The sequence below is a fragment of the Budorcas taxicolor genome, chromosome 5 (genome assembly GCF_023091745.1).
Source record: "Budorcas taxicolor isolate Tak-1 chromosome 5, Takin1.1, whole genome shotgun sequence".
Taxonomy (NCBI): domain Eukaryota; kingdom Metazoa; phylum Chordata; class Mammalia; order Artiodactyla; family Bovidae; genus Budorcas; species Budorcas taxicolor.
In genome coordinates, this window is record NC_068914.1 from 19,512,978 (window position 1) to 19,536,772 (window position 23,795).

At 50.7% G+C, this 23,795-nt stretch overlaps 1 protein-coding gene across 1 annotated transcript in view; it reads right to left on the bottom strand.

Annotated features, from left to right (window-relative positions):
* The window catches only part of COL13A1 (collagen type XIII alpha 1 chain), a 159,891-nt gene that overhangs the window by 16,114 nt on the left and 119,982 nt on the right, over positions 1-23,795 (bottom strand). Inside the window, exons 26-39 of the mRNA XM_052639731.1 lie at positions 23,634-23,702; positions 22,409-22,432; positions 20,915-20,977; positions 19,777-19,821; positions 19,252-19,404; positions 18,614-18,712; positions 17,235-17,279; positions 13,444-13,485; positions 12,453-12,479; positions 11,449-11,529; positions 7,496-7,531; positions 5,325-5,378; positions 3,979-4,032; positions 1,764-1,799 (exon numbers count right to left, since the gene is read on the bottom strand). Coding sequence (XP_052495691.1) covers positions 1,764-1,799; positions 3,979-4,032; positions 5,325-5,378; positions 7,496-7,531; positions 11,449-11,529; positions 12,453-12,479; positions 13,444-13,485; positions 17,235-17,279; positions 18,614-18,712; positions 19,252-19,404; positions 19,777-19,821; positions 20,915-20,977; positions 22,409-22,432; positions 23,634-23,702 — 828 coding nt within the window. The remainder of the gene's footprint in view (positions 1-1,763; positions 1,800-3,978; positions 4,033-5,324; positions 5,379-7,495; positions 7,532-11,448; positions 11,530-12,452; positions 12,480-13,443; positions 13,486-17,234; positions 17,280-18,613; positions 18,713-19,251; positions 19,405-19,776; positions 19,822-20,914; positions 20,978-22,408; positions 22,433-23,633; positions 23,703-23,795) is intronic.

Here is a 23,795-nt window from a genome sequence, read left to right on the forward strand (position 1 = left end):
CTTCTCTCCATCTGTGACAAGGGTATTGAAAAATTTTATTTATTTATCGGCTGCACTGCACAGTGTGTGGGATCTTAGCTCCCCGACTCGAGCTCCCTGCATTGGAAGGGCAGAGGTTTAACCGCTGAACTCCCAGGGAAGTCCTGACAAGGGCATTTTCTTGCCTTGCTTCTGCCTCTAGAGCAACACAGTCACCACCACTTCAAGGATTGGTTTTGTAGCCTTCAAATGGCCCAGTGCCTCAAGCCAACTGAAAAAGTCTTAAGAAAGAGGCTTAACAAGTATTAACTGAACATAACAAAGAAAACCAGAACATTCCAGAAATAAATTAGAAAGGAAGTTAGTATGCCAACTGAGAGGTGGAATGATCAATTATTTTAGTGGCCTGAACTCTTGGATGCCAGTGTCAGAGATGGGCTTTCCAGGCCGCCTTAACTGGCTGGCTCATTTCTGGAAGTGGGTCTGTTTATTCCAGTGGTTTATTCCGAGCCTCTCTGATGGGGTACCCCAGATGTGATGTGAGGCAAAGTTTAGGAGACCCCTCCCATAGCCAGTGGGCGTGAGGGGCTTTGAACATCTCCAGCTTCACCTCCACAAGCAACAGTGAGGCAACAATGGGCTTTTCATGGACAGTCTGAGAGGGGTAGCTTTGCCTTTCCTTGCCTGTTCATAGAATATATGGGATAAATGGATTGCTTCTGACCAGCTGCCAGAAAGGAAACTTTAGGAATATGGAACTGTTCAGTAAAGCCATCTTAAATGGAAGAGACTGGTGCTGATGCCAGATTTAAATGTACAGATTCTGGCATGCTCTATCCATGAACGCTCTATTATCAGTGTTCAAAGATCAGCCAGAAGACCGGGCTTCTGCAAGTCCCCTGCTCTGTGTCTAACTCTCATGGGGACTCAGAACATGTTATTATAGTTTGGAGTATATTTCCCCTTCTGTTCTTCCCACTCTTTTTCTACCTCTAAGATCCTTGAATATTATTCCCACTAGAAGTTGCTCTTGGCCTTCTAGGGGACGTGCACCCCATTGAGAACCACTGTGATGAGGCAGCCAACAAGACGTTCTAGAAAGGAAGCCAAAGGCCAGCCCTTGGTCAGATCTTGTGAGATGATTGCTGCTGGGCACCAATGTGCCAGGTGGCCGTGAGGTGGCCGTGGGTGCCGTGGACACTCAGAACTGTGTCCTGGTGAAGATGGCAGAAACCAAAGGAGGAGCAGGGTCCTTGAAAGCCATGAGTCATGTCATAGTCCTGCTGACTCTTCCCAAGAGAAACAATGGCTGGGATCCTTCTGAAAGTCTTGCCTGTGTACAACAGTTGTCTGCTTGTTCTTGGAGCTGGGATTTATTTTCTCTCTCACCAGTGACCTGGGATGCCTGGTAAAACTAAGTGTCAAAAGACTAGGACTCGGCAATGATGGATGTAAAAATCTCATTTAGGGGCCCATTATCAGGGCAACATAGACAGAGCTGGGCTTGTGACCCCTGTCACTGGATGGCGATGCTAATCTGATGGTCGCCCTGGGACTCAGCCTCCCCTTTCCTCGTGGAAAAATACGTGCTACAATTTCAGGATTGGGTCCCTAGGCTCCCTGAGTGCCACGGATTAAGCCCCTCACTAGAAAGTCTTTTAATTTAGAATGATTTATCAGGAAAAACTGTATTTCCACATTGAGTCAGAAATCCCCAGTTGGTCATTCCACCTCGCCACGAAGACATTAGTGATCAGAGCCAAAGTGTGAGGACTCAGACTGACCCGGTTTCCTTTGTCCCCGGGTGGTCCATGTAAACCCTGCAATAAATCAGAGAAACAAAGACACATTAAGGAGAAAACACAGGATAGCCACACAGTCCTTCCTTCCAGGCTCATAAAGCTCTTTGCTGCTAAGTTGCTTCAGTCGTGTCCGACTCTGTGCGACCCCATAGACGGCAGCCCACCAGGCTCCCCCATCCCTGGGATTCTCCAGGCAAGAACACTGGAGTGGGTTGCCATTTCCTTCTCCAATGCATGAAAGTGAAAAGTGAAAGTGAAGTCGCTCAGTTGTGTCCGACTCTTCGTGACCCCATGGACTGCAGCCTACCAGGCTCCTCTGTCCATGGGATTTTCCAGGCAAGAGTACTGGAGTGGGGTGCCATTGCCTTCTCCGATAAAGCTCTTTACTGGTGCCTAATTCATCAGAGACAGGTTTCACGAGCCCATTTTACAGAAGGGGTACAAAGGAGAACACCTGCTCAAGGAACTGGACCTAGAGACGGATAACGAGTTATGGGTAAAGTCAAACACAGTTCTGGTTTCTCACTCTGCAGCCAACACCCTGGCCTGGGGTCGAGTTCTTCTAGACAGGAGCAAAGACCACTCCTGGATAGGCAGGTGTTCGCATGGCTTTCCCGCCTGCCTCTTCTTCTTTTTTAATTGGAGGATAATTACTTTACAATAATTGTATTGGTTTCTGCCATCCATTAATATGAATCAGCCATAAGTATCTATATGTCCTGTCCCTCTTGAATCCCCCTCCCACCTCCAACCCCATCCCATCCCTCTGGGTTGTCAGAGTACCGACCAGATTTGAGTTCCTAGATCCCACCTGCCTCTTGCTAGAAAAATGACTCCAAAACTCCTGAGCCCCTCTTTTCAAGGTGCAAGTTGCTCTTTTTATCTTGATTATTTTTTCCTTCAATTTTCTTTATTGTGGTAAACTATGGCGCTACTGTTAAAGAACCTGGCTTTCAATGCAGGAGACATAAGAGATGTGGGTTCAATCCCTGGGTCGGGAAGATCCCCTGGAGGAGGGCATGGTAGCCCACTCCAGTATTCATGCCTGGAGAATCCCATGGACAGAGGAGCCTGGTGCACTACAGTCCATGGGGTCGCACAGAGTTGGACATGACTGAAGCGACTTAGCACACAGCACAAAATTTACCTTCTTAACCATTTCCCAGCATTCAGTTCAGTGGTATTAAGTACACTCATATTTTTGTGTAACTACCACTACTTTCCATCTTCAAAACCCTTTTTACCTTGCAAAACTAAAACTCTATATCATTAGACAGTAACTACTCATTCCACCTTTCACTTAGCGTTCTACTTTCTGACACTATGGTTTTGACTACTATAAATACCTCATATAAGTGAAGTCATACAGTATTTGTCTTTCTGTGACTGGCTCATCTCACTTAAATGTCCCCAAGTTTCACTGTAGTGTAGAATGTCATAGTTTCCTTCCTAAGACTGGAAACTACGCCATTGCGCAAATATCCCACATTTTGATTATTCATTCATTTATCTACAGACACTGGTTGCTTCAGTTTTAGCTATTGCAAATGATGCTTCTGTGACTAAACCTCTCTACAAGGCTGCTTTCAATTCTTTTCCCTCTTGTCTTTCACTGGAGAGGGATGTAAAGCAAAGACTGGCTGGAGGTGCCAGGCACTGCCGAGCATGGAACCCAATTAGTGTACGACCTTCAAGTGGGTGGGAAACCAAAGTCCTGTCCCTCGCAGGCAGCCGACTTCTATAACCCAGCAAGGAGAAGTCCACTGCAAATGGGAAGCCAGCCCCCTGGGAAGCTGCCTGTCTTGGGAGACGTCTCCCTGCCGTCTAATGATCTGGACGTGGCTCTGTCCCTCCGTGAGGGCAGGGTTCATGGCACTGTCACCTGTGAGACCCTCACTGCATCGAACACAGAGGCCTTCAGGGAAGGGGCTCAGCCATGTGTGCCAGATGGTCCACACTGCTGAGGACCTGGTTCCCTATCAGGGGCCATGGGCCCCGGGTTTGCCTGGAGCAGAGCCCAGCAGGGGAGTTCTAGAGAATGGGCTAGTGGCAGTTGGCTGCTTCATCTGTCACAGAGATGAGAATTCTCCTTGCTTGGCCCTAGATTTTTTGCTCCAGGCCCTGGGTATTCTGTTTTGACAGCGCTTCTGTGGTGGGGGATCCGGGCGGGTGGAGCCTCTGATCCCACGACACTTACAGGAAGCCCAGCTGCTCCTGTTGGTCCTGTCATCCCAGGGTCACCTTTGCTGCCCTGAAACCAGAGAAAGAACACATGAGCCTTCCCTGACATGGTAACAACCTTCCGAAAGCCATTTTCTGTTTTCATACGAAACCTGGGCAACCTCTCCAGTCTCTTCAAAGAGCCTCCCAGGAAGTAAGGGCTGGGTGGAGGGTGGAGTGACTGCATGGACTACGTGCCCTGAGGAGGGGGCTTGGGAGCTCCTCTCGCCCTTCTTCCACAGATCCTGGCCTCTGGGGACCGTGTGTTTGTTGGGGTGGGTGTACTGGCTGGCCACAGGGAGAAGCAGGGGAGGAGGGCAAGGAACAGGAAATGGGCGTGGACAAGGGGGACAGGGAGCGAGAAGGAGGGGGGCAATGGGGAGAGAAAGAGAGCTCTGATTTCTCTCTGAAGCTGCAGGTGTCACCCCTTAGAGCAGCCACCCTGGTTCTCCAAGTGGCTACAGAGCTCGGGGAAGTCCACATCTCTTTCCAGAAGCTCCCTCCCCCACCCCACCCTCCCCCAGTTGTGTGATCTGAGAACTAAAGAGACAAAGCCTCTCCCGTGGGCAGAGTCAGCAGGGTGGGCTCTTACAGCTGGAGAGCCCAGCAGATGCCCACTCAGAGGTCCAGTGCCCGTGCCAGCCCTCCAGTGATGCCAGGCCCTGAGAGTGTGGAAACCAGGCCCGGTTGGGAGGAGCTGGTGTAGGGAGCTTTCCTCCTCCAACCCCTGCACCACAGTGGCTGGGGGAGAGTGACCCACGAGAGCTGGTCTGACGCACAGGTCTCCTGGCTTCTTGATGTCCCCAGGATTTCTAACACCACCTGGCACTATGTTCCGTGCTGCTTCCCTAAGTCACTGCAGAGTTTAGGCATGGCTGGTGACAGCAGGGTCTGGGGCCTCAGCAGTCACCTGTGACCAAGGCCACGTGACTAGAAACTGAGGGGAGGAAGCTCTCCACGTCTCTGTCCACTCGTAGTTATGAAATGAGCACCCCGGGGCCTCCCTGGCAGGGGCAGTAGTTAGGACTCAGGGCTTCTACTGTAGAGGGCATGGATTCGATCCCTGGTTGAGGAACTAAGAACCCACAAGCTGAGTGGCACGGCCAGAAAAAAAATGAGCACCCCAGGCCTGCTGCACCCCCACAGGCTGAGAGGATCATCAGAGAAGACGTGCATGAGGCGCTGGCTGGGTCTAGGAGGAACAGATGGGGGCTGAGACGGCTGGGCTGATGCGGTGGCCCTGTGGGTCTCAGGAACCAGGACTGAGGGCCTGAGGCAGAGGAGGGGCAGAGGGGCCTCTGGTCTACCTCGCTGGGCACTCACCCTCTCTCCCTTTGGTCCCGCTGGGCCTGGAACTCCGATTGGTCCTGGAGTACCCTGGGGAGGTGAGAAGACGCAGAGGTGAGGGCCCTGATGCTGAGGGGAGCCCGGAATCCCCGCCCAATGCCTGGAGATGAGCAAGGTCCAGAGGCCCAGTTTTCAGGGTTGGCGAGGCCCGGCTCGTGCAGGGTGGTCATTGGACTGGGCCGCGTTCCTGTTTGGTTTTGGGGGCCTCGAGGAGAAAGCTCTCCCCACTGCCTCAGAGCCAGATTTGAGGAAGGAAACCCTTTCGCTTCACAGCCAAGCTTGCCAAGGCTGAAAACGGCAGGAGAACAGTTGCTTAGTTGGCTCCCAGAAGCGCTCGGGAGGGAGTTGACACCATCCCAGGGGTGGGGAGGCTGGGGGCCGGCACACCTTTGCTGACGAAGCTCCACATGCAGCGGGAGGGTCTTCATGCCACAGAGACTGATGCAGACACACACACAGAGGCAGGCGTGGGAGGGTCATTCAGCCATTGTCCACCCCCACCCCGCCCCCACTGCGGGCCCTGGCCTTCAGCCTCTGGCCGGGCCTTCTGTCCCCATCCCAGGCCCTGAGGGACAGGCTGGATTGGAGAGTAGATTAGTGGATGTCTGCTGATGCTGGCCTGCCATGGAGGTGTGCCCTCCGTGCCCCAGACTTGGGGCTGCAGCCCCACAGGGCAGTGGGAGTGATCAGAGCTGTGTTGCTTAGAAACAGAGTGGGGCTTGCTAGGGCATAATTAAACATCTTCTCCAGGTTCCTGATTTACAGTGCTGCCAGGCGAAACCTATAATTCAGAGCTTCCTATTGCTCAGCCTCAGTGATTATATTTCTTGCTCAGGACATGAGGACTGGGCCTGTGCCTATGGGCGGTTCCCGGCGGCGCTGGGATGTAGCTGTGACAGGTGGGGCGGGAGCAAGCGGGCAAAGGCTGATTTACTTTACGTGGAAAAAAGAGACATGAGATGTCTGCGGTGGCCCCTTTGAGGGAGGAGGGAAAGCTGTGGACATCTGTGACAGAGTGTCAGAATAGCACTCTGAAGTCACTGGTCAGCTTCAACTCCTCCCTCGAAGGCCTATAAACTGTGATATTGGAGAAGTTTCTTGGTTTCCCTAAGGGTCCATTTTCCCACCTGTAAAATGGGAATGAGAACAGGAGTGTCTGCCTCCCAGGCTGCTGCCAGGTTAGAATGGATGAAAATGTGGCATGCGTTTGGTTCTGGGCCTGACACCTCGGAAGTGCCCAATGAATGTTAGTATTGGCAAGATAGGATCACTCTTCCCGTAAACATTTTCCTTTAACTTTCTGTTATTGATTTGATGGGTTCAAAGGGGACAGAAGATATAAATGTATATATCGCACTGCTCCCCTCTGTCCAATATGAATAAGTAGTTGAGAGGAAGTCACGGTTTCTCTGATTTCAGCCACAGATAATCCCTCTAGCTCAGACTGGCCACCTGGGAAAGGTGTGCTGGGTGCAAGGGGGATAGAGAGAAAGGGACTGTGGTGTGAGGCAGATGTGGAGAAAGGAGCGGGTGTCAAAGGCTCTCAGAACACTCAGCCGGGACTTGCCTGTGTGCTCATCTATGCCCCACCCGCCCTCGCCTGTCAGTGCTGGCCTCACCCACATACGTGCCAGACTGGTGGCTGCACAGGACTAGAAAGCCCTTGTGGGCAGACAGGAGATGGACAGAGGTCACAGGAGGACAGCAACACAGCACGACGGGCACATACAGATACCGTTGTGTTTGGTGGGGTTGAGTCGCGGCCCAAACCCCTAGGGCTTGAGTCCCAGGCTGAACTCAGCTTTCCTTTAGGAACAGAGTCTTTGCTACTGGAGCAGCCTCCCACCCCACATCCAGTGGTCTTGAAACTCAGATTTGAGGACCCTGTGTGCATACTATGAACAGAGAAATGAAGATGAAGGCCTATTGTCTTTGGTCAAGAGGCCTGAATAAGCACTTGTGAACTGAGCACAGATGGCACTTTTTGGTGTCGGTGGTGGGATAAGCCATGATTTACTGAAAAAATAAACAAAACAAAAGAAAACAAAACAGGAGGCCACAGCAGGACAGATGAAAGGGCTTATAGGCCAGGAGTGGGGTGGGGTGGGGTGGAGTGGGTGGAGGGGTAATGGAGAAGTGACACTCACCGGTGGCCCAGGCCTGCCGTCCAAACCTGAAGCTCCCTGGACAAAGGGAACAGTTTGACCAGAAGACGGGGAAGGGAGGAACGGGAGGGAGAAAAAGGGGCCAGGGAGGGGAGAGGTGAGTGAAGCAGTGACTCTGGACAGACATAAATGCTGGTCATCAAACAAAATGGGAGAAATAAGCTTGGGAGGACAGGTAATGTATTCACATGGAAACCAACAAAAACATGGAGACACTGAGTGCAGTGTGGCCAACTGTTGAGCAAGTTGGATGGAGAGCAGTGCCAACGGCCACCCCAATCCTCTGTGCCCCCTGCTCCCCCCTCTCCTTCCATCCTCTCTCAGAAACCTCTCTCCCAAGAGGTTGCAGTGTTCCAGGGAAAGAGATACAGAAAGTACATTCATGGAGAGGTGTCTGAACCAGAGCGAGTGCATCCTTCTACGACCAGTCTTACTTGGGGAAGACATGGCAGGCGGGGCCCAGGTAAGGATGGTCTTCCCAGCCTCCTCTGCATACCTGCTGATGTGAGTCCACACTAGGGGACCCCGGGAGGCTCAGCATTGGATCACAACATCAGTACATGCTGGCCTACTTCAGCTTCAGCTAGGTGGGAGGAGTTGGGCCCTGAATGATGATACTAATGCTGCCTGACATTTCTCTGGCACTTTACAGTTGGCAAAGCTCAACACAAACTCAATCCATTCATGTTATCCCAGACAGGGCCTCTTTTATAGAAAAAGGCTTTAGGAGCAGCTGACTGCTCCTAGGACAGAGGTCTAAGGCTATTTACCCCTTGGAATTAAACTGGCTGGCAGGGAGGATGCTATTAAGACCAACTCACTAGGCAGCATCCAGTGACAGTACAGTGGGAATTAGAGCTCTTGCTCCTGTGCCGGGCTATGATGCTGCTCCTTCAGCCCACCTAGGAGAGCTGAATGTGACAGCCAGGGAGAAGTAGCTAGGACACTCGAGGCTGGTGAAGACTGAGTTCTTGAAAGTGGCTTCCAGCTGAGCCTCAGAAATGAGCCTAGGCCTCAGGATTTTAAAGGTGGGGGAATACCCCCGGGAAAGAGGGGGGAAGGGAGCTGTTTCATCCTGGGGGAAGGATATCAGGTAGAAGGATCCTTCAGGGCCTCGCTTCTCAGTCAGGGAGCTTCCCTGGTGGCTCAGATGGTAAAGAATCTGCCTGCAGAGTAGGAGACTGGGTTCAAACCCTGGGTTGGGAAGATCCCCTGGAGAAAGGAATGGCTACCTACTCCAGCATTCTTGCCTGAAGAATTCCATGGACAGAAGAGCCTGGTAGGCTACAGTCCATGGGGTTGCAAAAAGTGGACATGACTGAGCAACTAACACATTCACTTTTTCACAGGGCCTTGCTTCTCAGTCCTAGGACCACATAATCCTGGGACTGATCTTGCTTATGCCCTAGAAAGTTGTGGTTCTCAACCCCAGCTACCATGTCAGAATCTCCTGGGGATGATGTTAAATAACACAGATGCCTGGGTCCACCCCAGCCCAATTCAAACAGAGTCTCCAAGAGGGAGTCCTGGGGAATAGCACACTTGAAAACTCCAAGTGAGTCCAGTGTACAGCCTGCATGGAGAATCTCTTCTGCAGGGTAAATAGGAAGAACTCAGTAGGATGTGCCTGGAAACAGGTTGCTGCTGTATGAACTAAAACACTTAGGTGAAGCCTAAAAATAGAACTTGAGCTAAGCATCCATATACTTTGTCTAGGCAGTATATATATATATATACACACACATACGTAATTTATTTATTTATTTTTTGCTGCATGTGAGCTTTCTCCAGTTGTGGTGAGCTGGGGTTGTTCTTCATTATATAGAATGAAGAACATGGTGAATGTGCTTCTCGTTGTGGTGGCTTCCCGTGGCAGAGCATGGGCTCTAGGCTCACAGCTTCAGTAGTCGAGGCATGTGGGCTCAGCAGTTGCAGTTCCCAAGCTCTGGAGCACAGGCTCAATAGCTGTGGTGCATGCTCCAAAGCATGTGGAAGCTTCTGAGACCAGGGATTGAACCTGTGTCCCTTGCACTGGCAGGCGGATTCTTACCCACTGTAAGACCAGGGAAATCCATCTATGCAGGATTAATACCAAGTTATCTTGATGGTCTGGAGCAGAGAGCATGAACTGGAGGTTTTGGAGCCGTATGTGGACCACTAACATATTCTATATGGGTTGTAGTATTGCAAATAATTTCGACTTAATATTAGAAAATGAGATATTCCATCAAATGCTAGATGTCTAGCTTCCTTAGAAAAATTAGAGTATGCAGAAATACTGGACCCTCACTCCCCTAAGGCAAGTCAGCTGAACTGAGCAGGGACTGGGCCTTTTGAGAAGAGACACACGGTCTCCAGGAACCATAGTCCCCACTACTCCTTACTGTCCCTTTGAAGTCCATGTTAACTGTCTTTTATGAATATTGTTTGCTCTGTTGTTTTCCTAAGCCAACAAAAGTACTTCTCCGTCCCCTTGTCTCTATCAAAAGCTGAAAAATTAAAGACAGTTGGCTCCTTTGTCTTCCGTCTGGCGCTTTCTTTGTTTATATTACCTGTTCGGTCTTCATGTCAACCCCTGACTGAATTCCCCAATGTTTACTAGAGTCGTTGGGGCCATGAAAGTGAGCAAGGAGAGGTTTGTGGTTGAGTGGGGGACTGGAAGTCTCTCTAATAGTAATCTCTAATCATTCTGGACACAGCTTAAGACACAGGAAAAGTACCTGCTAAAGTCATCAGTTACTGTAGTCTGTCAGGCAAAATCAGCTCCTTAAATATTCCCACATTTGATGCAGTAATGAGGTGTAATCATACCTTTTGCTCTTGCTGTTTGGTTGCTGTGATTACCTTAACCAGAGCTTCTAGCCCTGCCAAGCTGGGGCAACTGGGCTTCCTATCGTTCCCCTGCTTTTCTATGGTTTCCTGGAGTGGGAGCTGGCCTTGTGCTTGGGAGAGAAGAAGCCCCAGTAGCTGCCAAAATCACTCTTTGCAAGGCTGTGGCCTCAGTAGAGGCTCAGCTTCTGGCCCAGCTGGGCAATTGACTTCATCTGTGAATTCAAGTGACTCACTTTTTTTTCCGGACCAATTAATAAAATGATTACAGGGAATCCTAAAGTTTCCTTCCAGATCTTGAAAAACAAACCAAGTGTGCCAACCTCACTGGAGTGTGAGGGAGGGTGGAGCCCAGGGCTCTGGGGAGGGTGGTGACATGTGCTTCCCTGGAGACAGGTGAGGCAGTGACCAGGCCAGTGGGGTTCCCACTGGAGCTCGGGACACAGGAATTCACTGAGCCCAGGCCCCACATCTAGAGATGCAGAGGCCTGCCAAGCAGCCCCCACCCTGACCTGGGGCCTTTAGCTGAGATTAGAGATAGGGAACTGAGCCGTGAGTGGCCTTAGCCTGCTGGGACAGGAGGATCTGACTTTTTGCAAGCTTTTTGCTGTGGCCGGTGCTTAAGAGCAGAGAGCAGGGGCTCTCCTGGAGTCTGCCTGGGAAAGCAGGAGAGAGATGGAGAACACTCCATTGTCCCAGTGCCCTCAAGTCCTCTAAGCTCGGCCCCAGTAGAGGGAGATTTTTATTTTTATTGCTTTTATTGCCTCAAATGAGCACAATTGGGACTGAGTACAATAAGGCTGTTCTTGGGCTCCCTCTGATTCTCCAGCTAGATACTCCTTGGGGTGGGGGTGGGGACTTATCTTATTCAAATCCACATTCCTCCAGAACCTAGGCCAGGCCCAGCCCAGAGGAGGCCCTCAGCAAGAGAATTTGAGCCCACGGTCTAGTCCAGGTGGGAAAGCAAAACCCCACGGAGCTCTGGGATGCTCACAACTTTTGAACCTTGAGTTTTCCAGTGGTCTTTCCAGGGGCCCTGCTCAGCACCTCTTCAAAACCACCAGGCTGGGCTCCTCATACCAGTGTGCAGGGTCCGTGATACTTACGGGTAATCCCAGAGGACCTCGGTCTCCTTTTTCTCCCTGGACGCCTTTTTCTCCTTTTGCTCCGTCTAGTCCTGCTTCCCCCTGCAGGGAAGGGAGATGGGCGAGATCACAGAAGAGCATGGCCCAGACAACTCACCCTTGCATTCTGGGGTCCTGGAGACAGGGGTGGGTGGTGGGGAGCAGGGCAGGCAGAGGAGGGAGGTGGTAGAGGTGGCTGATCCAGGGGTGGCTGGCTGGGGACTCCAGGAATCACTGAATTCTTAGCCTGGCTTCGCTCATGTTAGAGTCCCTTGTGTCTCTGTAGTAACTTTGAGGTGCCCAAAGGGAAAGGGGATGGCAAGAGAGAAGACAAACCCACATCAGTTCCAGGTCAGGCATTGGCATAGATGACCATTTGCCTAGCAGAAAAACTGGGACGCTGGGGATCCTGGCTGGCAAATGCCTGAAATGCCGCCACTGGATCCCTGAGTCTCCCAAACTAATCAGGGAAAGAAACTGTCCCCCGAAGAATGTCAGTGCAGGAGACACAGGCTTCCCCATACCAGCAGCTTGCAGCCTCTTGTATCCATTTGAGATGTGGGGGGAGGGCGTTGGGAGAATCCCAGGCCAGAGTCCAGTGGGCTTGGTTCCAGGAAGGGGTCCTATGCTCTGCCGCCCTCTGTCTCCCACCTATACTTCAGGGTGAGTGAAGGGTCTGAGGTAGGTTACATGGAAAAAGGATCTCATCATTTGCTAAGAATCTAACCTGTCACTCTGTAGGGTCAATCGACAGATGGGAACATTCTAAATCCAAAGCCTGTCCAGCATCAGTGATGGATGTTAATGGGACCGCAGGACTTTATTCTGTCCTAATTCTACCCCACTGGCTGAAGTGTCACATAAGTCCGTCTAGGGGAGGGGTCAGCTGGTCTGCCTCTGAAGCACCTTCTCGCTTCCCTGTCTTCATCGACAGGGCTCCTTCCTCCACCCCCTCGCCCAGCACCTGCCATGTGACCTCATCTTACCTTTGGTCCGGGAACACCTTGGAGCCCCTGCATTTGGAATCAAAACAAGGCACCTCAGAACTGCATTTCTGGTTAAGTCAATCTCGTTGTCCACAAGTTGGACTGTAGAAGGGCAAGGACTTAGGGTATAGAGCCTGGCCTGGGATCCCCACCTCGGGGAGATAGAAGGAAATGCTAAAAGGGGTCTGCTGGGGCTTTCTGGAGTGAGGCCTGAGCCAGGCTTCCCCAGCCAGGTACTAACTGAGAATCGCTCTGTGGCCCCCACAGCTGACTCATGAGAGAATACTCAGTGTCATGAAAGGAAGATTCAGAGGGAATCCAGCAAAAGTGAAATAAATTGATATGTACAAAGTGCTTAGCATAGTATCAGGCACATCGTAAGTTTAAATAAATGTTGGCGACTGCCATTATTGCTACTGCTACTACTTGTACCAGTGGCAATGGGGTGACCCATCCTCATGGGGACTGTGAACCCCACAGAGGCAGGGACCAGCATCTATTGATCCAGGGGGAGGTTAGGGATCCTCTAGGTATAATGCAGAGGGGTCCCTCTAAAGGTGCCTTATCATCTGTAACTATCAAAGGGCCAACCTAGTGGAGTCCGTTTTAAATGGGTCACTTTCTATTTTAATCCTGCTGGCTGGTTAGTCAGAATAGAAGGAGAAGAACAGAAGTCTGATAGCAAAGGAACGGAGTGACTCTGACTTCTGCGAGGAAGGACCAGACCCCGTGACCAGACCTCGGGGCTGCCAAGCTGTCAGCTCTTTCCAGGAAACCAGGCAATGCTCAGGCTCCTTGGTGTCACAGAGATGATGCCTGTTTAAGGTGGGAGGGAAGAGGAGCATGGAGGGGCACGTGGATGTGAAAATCCCTCTGTGGAAATAGATGATAGCTGACCTAAGGCTGAGGCTAAGCCCAGTGACTGCCATGGAGAGAGGACATGAGGCCTAGTCACAGTGGACTAAAACACAGGAAAGCCCTCTAAACTTACCGGAGGTCCAGGAGGCCCCTCTGGCCCTGGTGGCCCAGGAACCTGGAAGCCAAAGGGAAATGATTAGCTCACCCCGTTATACTCTCCGTGGCCCTGCCTTTGCCATAGTCTGGGGTCCGGCTGGAGTCGCAAGGGGGAAGACAGAACTACCAGCACACGGCCTCCCAAACGAAGGCTTAGAACAGGCCAGAAACTCCTAAACTCGTTTCCCTATACAATGTTGGAAAAAACCCTAATGCCTCAAAATGTCTATTCTTCTAGACGTTTTTGAAAAACCAGAAAGTCTGGCAGCCCCAGGTTCTTGTTCTTCAGTTCAGTTCAGTTCAGTCACTCAGTCATGTCCAATTCTTTGCTACCCCATGGACTGCAGCATGCCAGGCCTCCCTGTCCATCACCAAGTCCCGAAGTTTACTCAAACTCATGTCCATTGAGTCAGTGATGCCATCCAGCCATCTCATCCTCTGCCATCCCCTTCTCCTCCTGCCTTCAATCTTTCCCAGCATCAGGGTTTTTTCCAATGAGTCAGTTCTTCGCATCAGGTGGCCAAAGTATTGGAGTTTCAGCTTTAGCATCTGTCCTCCCAATGAATATTCAGGACTGATCTCCTTTAGGATTGGCTGGTTGGATCTCCTTGCAGTCCAAGGGACTCTCAAGAGTCTTCTCCAACACCATAGTTCAAAAGCATCAATTCTTTGGTGCTCAGCTTTCTTTATAGTCCAACTCACATCCATACATGACCACTGGAAAAACCATAGCCTTGACTAGACGGACCTTTTTTTGACAAAGTAATGTCTCTGCTTTTTAATATGCTAGGTTGGTCATAACTTTTCTTCCGAGAAGTAAGCATCTTTTAATTTTATGGCTGCAGTCACCACCTGTAGTGATTTTGGAGCCCCCAAAAATAAAGCCAGCTACTATTTTCACTGTCTCCCCACCTATCTGTCATGAAGTGATGGGACCAGATGCCATGATCTTAGTTTTCTGAATGCTGAGCTTGAAGCCAACTTTTTCACTCTCCTCTTTCACTTTTGTCAAGAGGCTCTTTAGTCCTTCGCTTTCTGCCATAAGGGCGGTGTCATCTGCATATCTGAGGTTATTGATATTTTTCCCGGCAACGTTGATTCCAGCTTGTGTTTCTTCCAGCCCAGCATTTCTCATGATGTACTCTGCATATAAGTCAAATAAGCAGGGTGACATCATACAGCCTTGACGTACTTCTTTCCTTATTTGGAATCAGTCTGTTGTTTCATGTCCAGTTCTAACTGTTGCTTCCTGCCCTGCAATACAGATTTCTCAAGAGGCAGGTCAGGTGGTCTGGTATTCCCATCTCTTTCAGAATTTTCCATAGTTTGTGGTGATCCATGCAGTCAAAGGCTTTGGCATAGTCAATAGAGCAGAAATAGATGTTTTTCTGGAACTCTCTTGCTTTTTCAATAATCTAGCAGATGTTGGCAATTTGATCTCTGGTTCCTCTGCCTTTTCTAAAACCAGCTTGAACATCTGGAAGTTCACGGTTCACGTAATGTTGAACCTGTTCTTCTTCTTGCCTGGCAACAATTACCTGAAGCTCAAGAAGAGCTTTCCCCACTGGGTGGGGCTTCAGTCCTTCGGTTTACCCTAGTCCTCACCACTCCTTATTGTTTTTTGCTAAAGCTTTTTTTTTTGGCTGTACCACGCAGCATGCGGGGTCTCCCTGACTAGGGAGTACCCCTGTGGCCCCCACACTGCAAGTGCAGAGTCTTAGCCACTGCACCACCAGGGAAGTCCCTCTCTATTGTTTAGAACCCAGACCTTTTGCAGTCATTTGTTTCATGCTTGGTCCTGGCTGGCATTGAGTTTGAGACCTTTAGCTTAAAGAAACAGAGATTGGTTATCTGGAATGGAAGGAGACTGAGATGCTTCTCAAGAATATTCCTCAAGCTCCCCAGGTTGGTAACAGACAGGAGGGGGAATATGGGTCTCTATTTCCTTTGAAGGTAGGTTAAAGTAGAAGAGATTTGGACTGGAGAGTGAAGATGAAGGAACCCTGGGAGGTCTTCCTCTCAGAGGAGGATGCTGTGACGGGCAGATTCTGTCTCCGGTGAAGATGGACATCCATCGTCCACGGTCTGGGAGGAGACCTGCCTGCCCTTTTCTGAGTGGGTCCCCCCACTTCAGCTTCTGGACTCTCCTTGGATACCTCGCCTTTCCAGGGACAGAATCCCCTGGAGTGTGGCCAGCATGGGGACCCTCTGCCAGGTGACCACAAAGGAAGCCCCTGAACTTGGCAGACGGGGAACTCCTGTTGTCCCCTGGCCATGTGGAGTTTTTAGCTTCACGATACTATAGTCACCTTGTAGGGAATGCAATCTTTGCAAACTCTACCTTCTTAAAAAAAATGTTTACTACTTTTTTTTTCTTAGTATAAACAAGTAAATCATATATCCTGATGGGAGTAGAGTTATGCATATATTAAAATTCATGGACCTGAAAAGTCAATTTTATTATGTGATCATTTAAAATGTTAACATTTTTAAAGGAATACAAATTCATTAACATAGTAAATTAAAGAGAATGTATACCTATGGCTGATTCATGTTGAGGTTTGACAGTAAACAACAAAATTCTGTAAAGCAATTATCTTTCAGTTAAAAAATAAATTAATTGAAAAAGAGAATTGAAAGAAAGAAAATGCATAAATATCTCTGAGTAATGCTAATATTTTGCTTTATTTTTTTCTACACTCTTTTGATACATAAAATGTATTTGAATGTGTATCTATACTTATGATGATAATATATATATATATATATATATATATTCAGCTCTTTCACTGAATGGAATAAAAATGATTTCCTACTAGTCAGAGCTTGGAGCAGAGCTTGGCATAAGAAAAACTCTCCAACATGGGGACTATTATTACCATTAGTATTGTTGTGGTAAGTTATTTAATCATTTCCTCCTTGTTAGAAATGCAGGCTGTTTCCAATTTGTACTTTAAATACATCTGGAAGGAACATTTTTGCATATTATGTGTTTCCTGAATTTCAGAGCATTTCCTTAGGAGGCTATCCAAATAAATAACACACGTGTTCTATAATCAAGTCTGGGTTTAAATGCTGACGGGGCTTGGTGACATTGAAGGGTGACTGAGGAGACTTCTCTGGGGGCTGAGAAGGTTTGGGGGTCTCTCTCTGCGGTGGTGTTGGGGTGGTACAGGCTCTCCCAACAAATAGCCTCTCCCTCATGCATCCTTGATTTCTCTTGCTTTTCTGGCTCTCTCCTTGAGCCCGATCCCCTCCTGTCTTATGAGAAGGTGGCTTCCATCCTGACTACTTCTCACTCCACATTTCTCTCCTTTCCCCTTCACCACCACACTTCTCATACGAACACTGTGTCTCCCTGGAAACCCTACCTCTGGAGCTTCTGGGCAAACTCCTACAGACGCTGCCCCAAAGACCCATCCGCTGGGGTGCTCGCCCGCCTCCCCGAGCTGCTGCCATTCTAGTGCCCACAGGTGGAGACTGCTTGCTGCGCAGGGGCGGTCTGTTTATCTCCTGTCTCCAGGCTCTAGCGCTGGGAATGGAGCGTGGCAGGCGCCATGTGAGTGCCGCTGAGGGACCTGATCAGTGCAGCGAACTTCACAACGATCCTAAGCGCTCAGGAAATCTGGTTTCCTGCCCTCTTCCTGTGCCAGGCGGTTGTGAGTTTCATTCTAGAGCACGGCAATGCTGTGCCCACTGAAGGCTGTGGCGTGATGAGATCCCTGTCACAATCCCCGTGACACAAGCTGAAGAGCAGGCACAACCTACCTCCATTCCTGGGTTACCCTTCTCCCCTGGTTCTCCTTTCTCTCCCTGTGGACACAAAACAACACGGCATGGATGCCAGCACTCCGGGGAGTCTGGGATAGTCACCCTCAAATCTGTGACAAACCAGACAAGGACTAGGACTAGGCTGTGTCTAGGTGTCTGCAAGGATCGCCTGGGAAGCTATGGGGGGTAACTGGCCTGAGGATGAAGGCCGGGACAGGGAGCCTGTGATCACTGGCTTCCTGAATCTGAGGTTCTATTAACAGCACATGGGAGGAGAGGCTGATATTCTACATGGATCCTATAGGGTTAGAGACCCTAGCATAGACCTGGGACTTGTCTCTAACCAACAGAATACAGCCTGTGGCAAAGGTGATGGTCTGTCTCTCTTGTGATTATGTTATAAGCTTAGGTACAAATTATACAGATGTTATACAACTGATAGGTTAAGACTGTGTTACAAGTATGTCACACACACACACACATACACACACACACCCCTCTGTCTTGCTTGCGTGTACTTAGACACTCCTGCTGGCCTTGGCCTTGAAGAAGCAGGCTACTGTAATGTGATCTGCCTACTATGAGAAAGGCTGTGTGGTCGGGAACCGTAGGTGACCTGTAGGAGCTGAGGGACTCAGTCCTACTATAGAAAGGACTGAGTTATGCCAGCGGCAGTGAGCTCAGAAGAGGACCCCAGGGCTAAACGGGAATGCAGCTGATGGCAACCTGACTGCAGCCTCGAGAAGCGCTGGGCAGAGGCCCCGTGCCTGGACTCCTGACCCAGGGACACTGCTGTAACACATGCACTGTTTTAAGCCACTGAATTTGCGGTGGCCTGCTATGCAGCTACCGAAAGCAAATACGGCTCCAGAAGCAGAGCCAGGCCCACAGCGTGTTGATGGGGGACCCTCACACCACATAGGGAGCACTCCCTCCAGTTTGGAGGGGACATGTCAGGAAGCCACCAGCTGCCTGCCTGTCCCAGCCGAGTGGGCAGTCAGTGGCCTCCGAGGGCCCCTGCACTGGGTCAGAGGTGGGACTGGTTGACCTCTGAGGTTCTTTCTACTTCTAAGAAGAGAATTCCTCCAAGTTCAAGGTTCTGGCACCTTTGCACTCTGTTGGCCCCTGGAGAGGGAGGTCATCATGTTGTGAGCGGAGGGAGCTGGAACCCCTGTTGACACCCATCTGCCCCTCAGGGAGCAGCTGCTCATTCAGAGGACCCTCCCGTCCCCAGGCTGGGATGGCAGATGAGGTCACTGCAGCCTCATCACACCAGGCACCTGCTAGGCAGGTGACCGCAGTCAGGGCACCCGACTTGCTTGCCCTCGTCAGCAGAGGTCTGCTGGCAACCGTGATGCTCAGTCCCCTCGCCTTACTATAAATCCTGGGAGCCCGATTGGGCCAGGAAGTCCAGTCGCTCCGGCTCTCCCTTGGTCACCTGGTTCTCCTTTCTCCCCAGTTGGGCCGTCTAGACCCTACGGATTGACAAAGATCTCTGTTAATCAAGGGCTGGGCCATCACACTGAGGTCTGCGGACAAGCTGCGGCCTGCACGTGGGATCCGCTTCTCCCAAAAGCAGATGTCTAGGGTGCCGTTTATTTCTCAGATGGAAGCCGTGAGGCCCAAAGAACGTTCCTAGGTCAAACCTAGCTGGCCTGGGCAAGGTCCCTTGTTTGTACCTCTCCTGGGTCTAGGGCTTCTGTATGCTATCCCAAGAGACAGTTTTACACCCACAACTTTATCTTCCCAACAACCCAGTGAGGTATCCAGGGATGGTATTATCATCCCCATTTTACAGATGAGGCAATGGAGGCTCTGCCAGGCTCAGTGACTTTGCTGTGAATGGGAGCTGACAGAGCAGGACTCAGGTCTCTTGAGGCAGGAAACTAGCTTTCATAAAGTAAGGCTGGAGGCGAAAGCAGGCGAGCCCCTGTCCCCGGCTCCCGACCCTGGTTTCCAGCTGCACCGGGCACAGCATACAGCTGTATCATGCTAGGCGGGCCCTGGCGCTCACCGGTGGTCCTGGCTGCCCCGTCTCCCCTCTCTCTCCCTTCTCTCCTGGGCTCCCCGGGAGGCCGTCTTCTCCCTTCATTCCTGCAGGCCCAGGCTTTCCTGGGGGGCCTTGGGGACCAGCAGGGCCCACATCTCCTGGTTTGCCTCGAGGTCCCTTGAGAAAAGATCAACAACATGTATTTAGATACACTCATGGAGGATCGAGGGGAAGAACATGAAAGAATGGGGTGTGGGGGCCCCAAAGGACTTGGCTCTTTGGTACTTTATTGGACCAGGCAGAGAGTCTGTGCAGCTGCCTGTGCGAATCTGAGGGGCCTTGGCCACCAGCCCTGGCCCATCCCAGCGTGGGTCTGCCTGGCTTCTCCTGGGGCCAGCAGTGGGGATCAGGGGGCTTCTGCAGGCGGGTCCCCCCTCCCCTCTCCTCCCTTCCCCACAAGGTGTGCACCTGGGCTCCTTCCAGAGCCTTCTGCACCCTCACCACCAGGGCAAAGACAATCTTTAGAGGTTTGTCTGGGCGTGTCCTTACCTTTTCCCCATCGAGTCCAGGAGGGCCTGGCAGTCCAATCTCCCCCTGCAGCCAGAACAACCCAAGGTCACTCTTGGACCAGAGGAGAACAGTAACTCTTATTTACATAGCACTTGCTGGGTCAGGTGTCCTCAGCACTCACGTGGAAGGTATGCACTTTCACTGACTGTTTTACAGGTGAGGACCCCAGTGCAGAGTTGTGAGCCCAAGGCCTGTGGTTAATGAACAGTGGATCCCGGTTTGACTCCTGGGTAGGGAAGATCCAAGATCCCCTGGAGAAGGACAGTCTACCCACTCCAGTATTCTTGGGCTTCCCTCACGGCTCAGATGGTAAAGAATCCACCTGCTATCTGGGAGACCTGGGTTCAAGCCCTGGGTTGGGAAGATCGCCTGGAGAAGGGTATGGCAACCCACTCCAGGATTTTTGCCTGGAGAGTCCCCATGGACAGAGGAGCCTGGCGGGCTACAGTCCCTGGGGTCGCGAAGAGTCAGACATGACTGAGTGACTAAGCACAGCACAGCAAATAAGCAGCTGCACCACCAAAGCAAGCTGAGAGGGAAGAGCGGTGAATTCCTCCTGGCAGATCAGGTAAGGCTTCGGGGAGGAGGTGGCAGCCTTCAAGGTGGGATTGAAATATGAGGACTTTGAATGGTACGGGAGACAAGAAGGGACTTCAGGGCAGAAGGCCTCATGAGTAGAGGGCAGAAGGACAAATGAGCATGGCTTTCTGAGAAAACCCGCAGGGATGAGGGCAGAGGACAAAAGGAAGCAGGAATGGAGAGAGGGGTGAGACTGGGGAGGGGCTCAAGTGCTACGTGCTGTGATGGTGGGTTGGGTCCCTGCTGTGGGTCCAGCTAGGGTGCGAGCTCGTCTAGATCCAGGCCTCACCGTAACAGAGGGGCCTGTGAATTACAGGAGCCTGAGACAGACGGTGAGGGGAGAAAGGCAGAGTTGAGGGTGTGGGAGGGATGGAGGGCAGGCGGCGCCTTGCAGCTTGGGGAGAATTACAGGCTGGAGTGGCGTAGTGGCCCTGGGAACATGAGAAAGACACAGATAGGGGCAGCCGGGGGTCCCGTGCTCAGAGACACATGTGGGGCTTCTGCAGGGTCTGCATCTGCCTGGTCAAGACAGTGTTACCTTCTCGCCTGGGATCCCTGGAGCTCCGGGTGGGCCGATCTGCCCAGGAAGACCAGGGGGCCCCTAGGAAAGGAAAGAGAGACTCGTGGGAGAACTTTACGACTGAGGAGGGATGGCCTGTCTCCAGGGAGGTGTATGTGGAGGCTGATTATTTCCAAACATTTCATCAGCAGTAGGAACACTTTTTTTTTTTTTGCAAAGAAAATAACAAGGAGATCCCACAGTGTAAGGCAGGTAAGCTCTGAGTGTGTTTAGGCTAAAGACAGGGGTGGGGATCCTAGAGCCACACCTATCAGCTTCTTCCTCCCCTTCCCTCTACACCCTGGGGAATCCTTGGGTTCCTAGAAGACAAATCTGACCTTCCCTGACAGTGATCGGGCAACAATCCAAATGTCCATCAGCGAGTGAGTGTCTGGAATACTAAACAGCAGTGAAAAAGAACCAAGCACGGCCCAGGCCATGCCAGAAAAGAAACTCTGACACGTGACGCAGAGCAAAAGAAGCCGGATGCGGAGGCTGACATACTGATTGACTCCATTCATAAGAAACTCCAGAACTGAAGACAGATCTAAGCTGTGGTGACAGAAAGCAATCAATGGGGTAAGTGTGGGATTGACTCTTGAGTCTCATGAAGGAATTTTCTGTAGTGATTGAGGTGGTGGATACAAGGCTATATACATTTGTCAAAACTCAACAAATTCTACACCTAAAGTGGGTACATTTTATTGTATGTACAGTTAATTCAAGGTTGATTTTAAAAATTAAAAAATCTTTCCATGAAAGTTTTGTTTCAAATAGCTCTTTCAAATAATATATTTTAATGTTTCCAAATGAAGCTCACTGATTCCAGAACCATTTGGTTAATACCAATCTCTGGGTTTGAGGCATCATATGACCGGTGCTTAATTCTGGATTTGTATCATCTCTAAGTGTGTTCTCTGGCATATGGCCACTAAAAAATATTGAATGACATAAAATATGAGTAGTTTGAGAACTTCTTAATCTCTCCTCTTTTCTCTGACTTGGAAGTTAAAGCAGGTGGTGATCGTTTTAACTGCAGATATTCACTGAGGGCCTATCACTGGTGGGCACCCAGGCAGGATCCAGGCTTAGAATACACCGGTTTTCCAGATGCAAATAATGAAGTTGATTTTTAGGAAAGGTGGAGGACTGCTACTGATTTCTTAGGATTATACTTTATTGTGAAAGATTGGGTAAAAGGAGAAACATGGAAATATCTTCCTCCATACCACTACTTTTTCGATGCCACTGCAGAGAGAACCCAGCATTTATCCTTTGACAAGAGCACCCTGCTGAGCTGGTGAAGAGCCACTCCAGATGACAGCTATGATCCTGCTCAGCCTCAGGCCAGTCCCTGCCCCAGCACAGCAGGGTCTACCCTAACCTTCTGGAGGGGAGAACTCCAGGCTTGGCTTTCAGGTTGCCCACTCCCAGCCCTCAGCACCTGGGGGGAATCAAGGGACGAGGACTCACCATCAAGGCCAGGGTCCGGATCTCCTAAAAATCAACATCACATGATCAGTTGAAGAGCAAATCAAGAGCCACCTGGAAGGTCCCTCTAAACAGTCCTGAAGTGTGGGCGCTGGGCCCCTTGAAGGAGCACCACAGAGGCAGACCCTCTCGGGGATACTGTGTCTCTCAGACTCACCCCACCTTTACCTCTCCCAGAGGGTCGTAATCACTGAACAGAGAACACCCCACGAGCACCAAATGCTGTCTACAAAGCCTTAAAGGGGACTGCAAACTGTCCCTTTACCAGAGAGGGAAGAAAGAAGCATGTCTTCTTTCTAATCACTGACCGGGACCCTCCCTTCATCTTCCCCCTTCTTCTAAGACCCAGATTTAAGGCTCTGATGTACCTCCCTTTAAACACAGTAGAACAAAACATGGAGCTACTTGGAAATAAATTAGAGGGACAATTGTTGGCATTTAAAAAAATCTGTACACCTTGAAAATGGATTCACATAGGTACAAGGATTCCTTTACAGGAGCGGTTCTCAGTCTGGGGTGATTTTGTCCCCCTGGGGACATTCGGCAGTGTGCAGAGACATACTTTGTTTTTTACAGCTGGGAGGCAATGACATAGGTGCCATCTATTGGAATCTAGTGGGTAGAGACCCGGAATGCTGCTGAACATCCTCCAGCACATGGGACAGCCTTCCCACAACCAAGATTAACCAGCCTCAAATGTACTAACACCCCACTTAAAAAAAATTTTTTTTATGGCATGAGGGATCTTAGTTCCCCAACCAAGGATTGAACCCAGGCTCCCTGCAGTAGAAGCATGGAGTCTCAACCAAGAACCCCACTTTTAAAGGAGGGAGCCGTATGAACCTGGACTATTACACGGACACAAAGGTAGATGGGTCACAGGAAGACAAGTGCTGCCAAGTGAAGGGGGAGTTTGTGTGCCAGAGAAATGGGAGTCCCAGAACCACAAGTGGGCCAGCACCCCACAGATGCCAGGATGCTCCACTTACGACTCTCAGTGACCCAGAGCTGGGCCACTTGGATTTCAAATGAGGGAGCTGTGTGCCTGGGGGAGGCCGAAGGAGAGAAGACAAGGGAGCTCCTTGGAAGCTCTGCCTAGTGGCCAGGCCTTGGAGGGTTAGAGGCTCAGATCTCCCAGCAGGCCTGGGGCCCAGCCCCAAGGCCCACGAGGAACCCCAGATCTCCGTCTCTGGGTGGCCCCACTCACCTGGAGAGCCTCGTTGATGTTGCCGTTGTAGTCCACCATCTCTCCTTTCCCAGTTTCACCCTTGGAGCCCTAGGAGACAAATGACACCTGTACCCAGGGTCTGGGCCAGAGGGGACCTCAGGACAGGAACCTCCTGTTCCTGCCAAAGGGGATCAGAGCCGA